The sequence below is a fragment of the Podarcis erhardii genome, assembly GCF_964252035.2.
Source record: "Podarcis erhardii genome assembly, chromosome: 5".
NCBI classification, from domain to species: Eukaryota; Metazoa; Chordata; class Lepidosauria; order Squamata; family Lacertidae; genus Podarcis; species Podarcis erhardii.
The window spans coordinates 76,647,814-76,656,854 of record NC_138509.1 but is presented as its reverse complement, the minus strand read 5'-3'; the positions used below and the strand labels follow the sequence as shown (position 1 = coordinate 76,656,854).

Sequence of the window (9,041 nt, the reverse complement as noted above, 5' to 3'; positions counted from 1 at the left end):
TCTTATGTCAACTATCTAAAAGCTTCAGATATCTTTGCAGCAGAGCAGAGACATCACCTTGCCAACAAAGGTCCGTATAGTAAAAGCCATGGTTTTCCCAGTAGTGATGTATGGAATTGAGAGCTGGACCATAAAGAAGGCTGATCGCCGAAGAATTGATGCTTTTGAATTATGGTGCTGGAGGAGACTCTTGAGAGTCCCATGGACTGCAAGAAGATCAAACCTCTCCATTCTGAAGGAAACCAGCCCTGAGTGCTCACTGCAAGGACAGATCCTGAAGCTGAGGCTCCGATACTTTGGCCACCTCATGAGAAGAGAAGACTCCCTGGAAAAGACCCTGATGTTGGGAAAGATGGAGGGCACAAGGAGAAGGGGACGACAGAGGACGAGATGGCTGGACAGTGTTCTCGAAGCTACCAGTGCTCTGGTCCATGGGGTCACGAAGAGTCGGACACGACTAAACGACTAAACAACAACAACATCTTTGCAGCAGGCCAGTTGATTATGGCAATCAACACAAACCCAGTTATGCAGCTATAGGAAGAGAGCAGAAACTACTGAAAATGTCATTTGGATCATGCAGACATTATTTTCAGCAAACTGTTATTTTGAGACATGGGTTTGGATCTGGGCAGAGCAATCCTAACATCTGGCTGGACACATTGCGACATCTGAAGCCCTGCCCCTCGGGCTAACCAGGGCAGAAGGTAGGGATGCTGTTTGTTTTACTTTTTGCCGTGCCAGTTCCAGGTCCAGGTGGCTGCAGATGAGGACTCCGAGGATGATCTTGAGGGATCAGCAGATCCAAACTGCTGGCCCAACCCCAAATGCCCCATATGGGGACTTACCACTCCCAGAAGCTTCTTCTCTCACTCTGTGCAGATGGGGTTTCTGCAGTGGAGTCCTTATCCTACTCCCTTCAACAGCAAAGATCAGGGTGTTGGGATTGTACTGCAAGATCACCTAAGGAAGTTCACAGAAGGAAAGTTTTCCAATCCGTTCTTTCCCATGCAACCAGAAGGTCCCTCCCCTAGCACCCTAGCCCATAGTAAAACATCAAACGTTGTTGTTGTTTAGTTGTTTAGTCGTGTCCGACTCTTCGTGACCCCATGGACCAGAGTGTTGGTTTCTGTTTCCCTCACTGAGCTGCAGCTGGTAGTCACAAGACTATGTTTTCATTCCACAGTTCAAGTTACTGTTGGGTTCCCACGGGTAAGGGAGACTGGATGTGACGTACACTGGTTTCCTGTTTCTTTGTTCTGTCATTTCTTTGTTGAGAGAGTTGCTCTCTGCTCTCACAGAGGCAAGATGTACATTTGTATGTTTCTCGGTATAGCGAAATAAAATAGCAATGTAGCCATACCTTCCCCATCCTTTCTTTGCGGACTACGAGATTACACTCTGCTGGGCTCAGGACAAAATGAGCCATATCAGCTCCAGATGGGCCGGAGCTGAATAAACTAACACAGAGCACGCCAGGCACTTCTGTCTTCCACTGCCTCCTGCAGTTTGGTCAAACTCATGCTGATAGCTTCGAGAACACTGTTCAACCATCTCGTCCTCTGTCGTCCCCTTCTCCTTGTGCCCTCCATCTTTCCCAACATCAGGGTCTTTTCCAGGAAGTCTTCTCTTCTCACGAGGTGGCCAAAATATTGGAGCCTCAGCTTCACGATCTGTCCTTGCAGTGAGCACTCAGGGCTGCTTTCCTTCAGAATGGATACGTTTGATCTTCTTGCAGTCCATGGGACTCTCAAAAGTCTCCTCCAGCACCATAATTCAAAAGCATCAATTCTTCGGCGATCAGCCTTCTTTATGGTCCAGCTCTCACTTCCATACATCACTACTGGGAAAACCATGGCTTTTACTATACGGACCTTTGTTGGCAAGGTGATGTCTCTACTTTTTAAGATGCTGTCTAGGTTTGTCATTGCTTACCTCCTGATACAGGGCTGCCTTCAGATGACGAATAAAAGTTATGTAGTTCTTTATCTCCTTGACGTCTGAAAGGAGGGTGTTCTACAGGGAGGGCACCACTACTGAGTGGTTGATGATAGACTGTTAGATCCTATTTGCATTCCATACCTAATAAGTAACCACATGGTTAGATAAAAAGAAGGCCTTGGGTGGAGAGAAAAAAATCAGGCAGGAATGTTGTTCTGACTTGAAACCTGGAAGGGATAAATATAATTTAACAAATATAATTAAAATGTCTGTGCTTCCTAAAATTATTTTCCTATTCTGCGATGTATCAATCTTTTCAACAGATAAAATTTGGAGAGAGTAGCGGAATTGACTGAATAGACAGATTCATCTGCGTGCATAAAAAAGTAGTCATTCTTAAAATTGCACATGACTCTTCCTATACTAAAAGGCATTGAATTTAGTCTTTAGCACTCTACTATCAGGCTGCTAAATTTATATGGACTTTATCAACTGGATGAGCAATGAGGAAGACCAAACAAGCATGAATGTAGAACAAACCATTTGTAAAATTCCTCAGTACTTACTAGGGTGAATAAAGAAAAAGAAAAGGAGACCTCTTTCGAAATTTGACAACTTTAATATTACTGACCACATGGAATCCATGGCACTGTCTTGCTGCTTGAAACCTTATGTCGTGGAATGCAGGAAAATCCACTAGGACCATGTCCAAGAAAGTAGATGGGCATTGCTTTCACACCGGGGAAACTCCAAAAGAAAAAAAAAATTCACGGGGAGCTTTAATCCTTTAAACCCTTTTCATGGGGGAAAGTTTCTTTTACAGAAGGTCTTATTTGCATTTGAAGGAGGTTGGCTGAAATCAAAAGGAAGTTTTTCTAAAAATACTAATCCGTCAGCAGCCCGAGTTACTGGCATCAAATTTGGCTGTGTTTATTCCAGCAAGCATTGTGCAATCTTTTAGTCTACTGAACTATGCAACAGCAACCATGGGGGCGGGTGCGTAGGGGAAATCCTGATCTTATAAAGGGAACACGAACTTCTATTACACCGGCAGCAATAGAAAATGGAGCTGTTCGTACTAAGCCACTTGCTGGCTTGCTGCTTCTTACAGGCCTGGGCAGCAGATAGGGAATATTACATTGGGATTACAGAAACGGATTGGAATTATGCTCCGGGGACAAAGAACATCATATCTGGAAAGCCGTTTTCAGAAGATGAGTAAGTGATACTCGCTTTGGGCTAACTGTATTGAAAACAAGCTTTCACCTTTTAGTATAGACAATTTATCTCTGTTGATTTTAATGGGTGCTCAGTAAATGCATGTTGTAGTACAGCCCGATGCAAAGAAGGATGAGACTCTGGTACTTGCAACAACAAATTTCAGCCGATGCAGTTTTGTTCAAGCTATGCCTGCAAAAATTGTATACGCAGCTTCTTTTAATTATTGTCACATTAGTGTACAGATTTGCTTCTATCGAAGTATACTGACTGCTTAAGGACTAATTAAGAAAAAAGTTGATTTGTATGGAAAGGAAAAGTGGCTCATGCAGTTCCTACAGGAGACAGCAATGGCCACTAACTTAGGTGGCTTTAAAAGAGGAATAGACAAATTCATGGAGGAGAGGGATGTCGAAGGCCACTAACCCATAGCTGTCAACTTTTCCCTTTTCTTGTGAGGAATCCTATTCGGAATAAGGTAATTTCCCTTAAAAAAAGGAAAACGTTGACAGCTATGCACTAGCCATGATGTCTATGTTCCGCCTCCATTCAGAGGCAGTAATACTTCTGAATACCACAGGAGGGGAGAGTACTCTGGTGCTCAAATACTGCTTGCAGGGTTCCCACAGGCGTCTGGCTGGCTGCCATCAGAACAGGAAGTTAGACTAGATGATTCAGCAGGGTCTACTTACATTCTCCTCCAACCAGCCTGAGCGTTCAGCTTAATTTACTTGGCTTACGAGGAGTTTAGCTAATGCCCTGTGTCTATTGAGCGCTTGTTCTGATTTGTTTGTGCGGTGGTTATACAACAATGAACCTCCTGCACCCATCCCGATTTGCTTGTGATATGTTTATATGTGTTCATGTGGGCAATTCTTCCACCCAGGGCCGCCTTACCCATAGGCACTAGGGGTCCGGGGTACCTGGGCACCAGGCTCTCAGGGGTGCCAGGCCGAGAGTCTGGGGCCCGAGAGTTGAGTCCGGGGAAGAGCCCGCCTGCGGGTTGGAGTGCCACGGCAGGCTCTTCTGTTGCGGGCGGTTCTGAGCTGCGAGTTTAGGAGTGACCGAGACAGTGAGACGCTGAGGCGGCTGACTGGCTCCGCCCTCCTGCGCACCTGGGACTGGGCAACCTGGGGGGGCGCTGGGCGGATCGTTGCACCCCAGCACCACATAAGCTTAAGACAGCCCTACCTCCACCTCACACTTTTCAATGCATTTCACTGTCACTTTCCAAATCATAAAAGGTCCAAATATTTTCTTAAAGCTGACAGATCCTTTTAAGCTGCTGTCACTGCATGAATCTAAAGTTTCCCTCTGAGTTTTGATCCCTCCCACAAAATACTGACGCTCTGGAGGCACCCCAAAATGTTGTGGTGAGGCGGTCTATACCTCTAAATTAATTTATAGTTATTTTTACAGTGCAATCCTATTCATGTCTACTCAGATGCATGCCCCATTGTGTGCAGTGGTTCTTGTGGTTTAAAATAAACCAATTATAAACAAACAGTCATTCTGAGGAGAGAGGAGTGGTTTGATAAGAAGTGAGGTTGTGGCCACGGGTTCTGTGTTCGAGATGGATGTGGAAATGCAGGAAGCAAAAGCAGAAGATGGTCAAAGAGAAAAATCTGTTAATCCTTCCTCAAGGGCTCTCATGTGAGATGCAAAAGAGGCATGTGACATGACACAATGAGCACTCAAAATCAACAAAGCTGATCCTGGCCTTTGCCCCTCCCTTTGCTTAATCTAGGCATCTTACCAACACCAGTCTCCTTGTCTTTGTTGAAAGCAGCTGGGCAAGAATGAGGAAAGAAATTCAAAGGACTTAGAAACACAGTGCCTCTCAGGGGCTAGCAATAACCAGACGCACAGAGTATTTCTGAAGAGCAAAGCAAAGGGAAAAGGCTGGGCGACACCAACAAGAGACATACAACAGACCTTCACTGCCGTGGTGTTTCGGCAACTCTATTAGCTCTCTGACAAAGCACAGAGGCATCGGGTCCAATTTCTTTCTTGGTGTAAATTCACTGAGAACAGCGAAGTTGCACTGTGGGTTGCTTTTGGCCTATGACGCTTGACGTTTCACTTTTAACCTCTACTTAAACCCTTTAGCCCTCAGGAATCTTAGCTATGAGGTGGAGTTTTAATGAAAGCTATTATCTTTGCAGAGGAAGAGAAGGAGACCTTCCAATTAAATATGAATTATTTGGACAGTCCAAGGAGAGCCATGACATGCACATCTGATTTAATTTGTGACTCACAGAGCTTCCTGTAAACAGGCTCATAGCCTGAGCCTTTGCAGCAACACTGGTCTCCTTTGGAAATCTCCTCCTTGCAGAGAAAAACCCAATAAGGAGAAACTACCCGTTGCACATTGGCAACCAGTCCTAGGTGGGGAAGCTTGGATGGGGAGTTTGCCAAACGTGTGGTGACATTTCAGTGGGTCTCCTCTGTTGTTGCACCCTGCTGAAAAAAGCCCATTCTCATGTTGCTGCCCTCTGGACCTCTTGAGGAGGAGGCACATGAAGAAGGGCCTCAAATGATGATCACAGGGTCCTTGTCAGTTCATATAAGGAGAGGCGGTCCTTGAGATATTGCGGTCCTGAGCCATTTAAGGCTTTATAGGTCAAAATCATCACGCTTAATTGGACCAGGAAACCAACTGGCAGCCAGTGCAGTCAGGTCAGGACTGGTGCTCTAATTATCATTATTTATTGATATCATTACCGGGACGTGGGTGGCGCTGTGGGTAAAAACCTCAGCGCCTAGGGCTTGCCGATCGAAAGGTCGGCGGTTCGAATCCCCGTGGCGGGGTGCGCTCCCGTTGCTCGGTCCCAGCGCCTGCCAACCTAGCAGGTCGAAAGCACCCTCGGGTGCAAGTAGATAAATAGGGACCGCTTACTGGCGGGAAGGTAAACGGCGTTTCCGTGTGCTGCGCTGGCTCGCCAGATGCAGCTTTGTCACACTGGCCATGTGACCCGGAAGTGTCTCCGGACAGCGCTGGCCCTTGGCCTCTTAAGTGAGATGGGCGCACAACCCTAGAGTCAGGGGTACCTTTACCTTTTACTATTGATATCATTGGCTGTTTTTAACATCTTGTACCTCTGTAAATTTTGGGATTTACTCAAGCCAGATGACATCTCCCTCTTGTGCATGGATGACGCCATTTTGTCTATGTAAGCAATGGCACTTGCCTCCGAACTTCGGAAATAGAAGGAATGATATTATTTGGATAATAATAATAATAAGGAATAATAAGGAATGATAATAATAGTTCATTTGAGACAAAACTTATGCTGTGCAGAAGCAGTAATCATAGGACCACAGAAATGTAGAGGTGGAGGGGATGACCCCCTGCAATGCAGGGATCTTTTGCCCAATGTTGGGCAAAACCCCACAACCCTGTGATTAAGAGTCTCATGTTCTACTGACTGAGCTATCCCAGTGCACCCAGTATTTTTTTAAAGGACTTACGCTGACATGATTGTGTGTTGATCCTTTAGGCAAGCTGCTGTCTTTCTCCAACAAGGCCCAGACCGGATAGGAAGCACATACAAAAAAGCTGTGTACATGCAGTTCACAGACAACTCATACAGCCATATTATTGCAAAACCACCTTGGCTGGGCTTCCTGGGTCCCATTCTTAAAGCAGAAGTTGGAGACACACTCATCATCCATGTAAAGAATTTTGCGACAAGGGCCTACACACTCCACCCCCATGGTGTCAAATACACAAAAGAAAACGAAGGTAAACTTCCATTCGTGTCCAACTGATTCCATACCTTTCCTGTTTTGCAACAGAATTGCATCATTATGCCTGTAGACGCCCACCCAGTGCGGTGAGGAACACCTTGAATTGCAGTCAGGGTAGCCAACTGACTGTGTAAATCAACTGGACGGATCTAGTATAGTTGGCAAGACCGAGGGGGCAGCTGCACCTCTGACATTTTTGTGCTGATATTAATGTCTGACTTGACTCCCCACAGACATACAACCCTATGGGTGTAGGATAGGATGTGGATGGCGCTGTGGTCTAAACCGTTGAGACTCTTGGGCTTGCTGATGAGAAGGTCAGCGGTTCAAATCCCCACAACAGGGTGAGCTCCCGTTGCTCTGTCCCAGCTCCTGCCAACCCAGCAGTTTGAAAACATGCCAATGCAAGTAGATAAATAGGTACTGCTGTGGCACGAAGGTAAACGGTGTTTCTGTTCGCTCTGGTTTCCATCACAGTCCTCTGTGCTCCAGTAGTGGTTTAGTCATGCTGGCCACATGACCCGGAAAGCTGTCTGTGGACAAAAGCCTCGGCCTGAAAGCGAGAAGAACGCCGCAACCCCATACTTGTCTTTGACTGGACTTAACTGTCCAGGGGTCCTTTACCTTTTTCTGCAACTAGGAAATCTGCTCCCCTCCAACACCTTCAATTTTGAGAAGCAGGAGAAATTCATTTGCTTCACATTTTAATCCCAACCTGCTCAGCCACACTTAACTTTGCTGTGTGCTTTCTAGGCAAAGTTCTGAGTTTCCCAAGTCTGTGTCTGAGCAGTTTTTTCCCCCTCCAGAGCTTTCCCCAGGGAAACCCAGATTATACCCCTGGATCAGAGAGAATGCCAATCTGCAGAAAACCCAATTGCTGTTTGTTCCGATTCATCAGTAAAATGTTTGTTTTCCCAGGGAAAGCGATGGGACAAAAAAAACCCACCACTCAAATCCGTCTTCTTCTTTGGCGATCACTCGTAGCCGAGTAAGATTGTCTTCCATAAACACAGTTTAAACAATGAGTCCATAAGTGACTGTGGAAACCAATTCTGGATTCACACGTCCTTCCACAGTGAGGACATTCATTTCCTGGCGGGAGTTGATCAAGGTGTGGATTTGCCAAGCGTGCCTTCCTCTTAGCACGTTTCTCCCTTGCGTCCTGAGTTCAAGTGTTTTCAAAGTCCATGACACCTTTGGTGAAGGCTGTTCTCCAACTGGAGCGCTCGCAGGCCAGTGTTTCCCAGTTGCCAGTGTTTAAACTACATTTTTAAAGATTTGCCTTGAGACAGTCCTTAATCCCTTTTTGTTGACCACCAGCATTACGCTTTCCATTTTTAAGTTTGGAATAGAGTAGTTGTGTCAAATCTGAACCTGTGTCTAAAAACATGGCACAAAAGGAAATGTGAATGAGTCCTAAACTGCATTTCCCCTAGCTAATGGATTGTGCCCAATGATAGTCATACTCAGAGGAGACCCATCAAAATTAATGGACATAACTACCTTAGGTCCAATACTTACAACTGGTTGAACTTAATTGGCTACAACTCTGTATGTGAACTGAAGGGCAGCTGTCCTTCAAAATTCATGCTTCTCTGCTCCCAGTACATTTCTGAGCACAATTTAAAGTGTTTATGCTGACCTTGAAAGCCCTAAATGGCCTTGGCCCAGCGTACCTGAAGGAGCGTCTCCACCCCCATCATTCAGCCCGGACACTGAGGTCCAGCTCTGAGGGCCTTCTGTCGGTTCCCTCACTGCGAGAAGTGAGGTTACAGGGAACCAGGCAGAAGGCCTTCTCAGTAGTGGTGCCCGCTCTGTGGAACACCCTCCCATCAGATGTCAAAGAAATAAACAACTATCTGACTTTTAGAAGACATCTGAAGGCAGCCCTGTTTAGGGAAGTTTTTCATGTTTGATGTTTTATCATGTTTTTAATATTCTGCTGCAAGCGGCCCAAAGCAGCTGGAGAAACCCAGCCAGATGGGCGGGGTATAAATAATAAATTCTTATAATATTATTATTATTTTGCAATACAATTCTGCAACAAAGAAATGTGCGCAAACAGGCATATATTAGGGGCAAGTGGACACAAACTGCATATGTTAGTGAAGTGGCTTTAAAGGTCTGCACCA

The 9,041-nt window shown here is 45.7% G+C and overlaps 1 protein-coding gene across 4 annotated transcripts in view; it reads left to right on the top strand.

Moving 5' to 3' along the window:
* Positions 1–2,973: 2,973 nt before the first annotated feature.
* The window catches only part of CP (ceruloplasmin), a 324,621-nt gene continuing 318,553 nt past the window's right edge, over positions 2,974–9,041 (top strand). For all 4 annotated transcript variants that reach the window (XM_081862195.1, XM_081862193.1, XM_081862194.1 and 1 more), the window contains exons 1-2: positions 2,974–3,159; positions 6,660–6,904. In XM_081862195.1, coding sequence (XP_081718321.1) covers positions 3,005–3,159; positions 6,660–6,904 — 400 coding nt within the window. In that variant the 5' untranslated portion in view covers positions 2,974–3,004. The remainder of the gene's footprint in view (positions 3,160–6,659; positions 6,905–9,041) is intronic.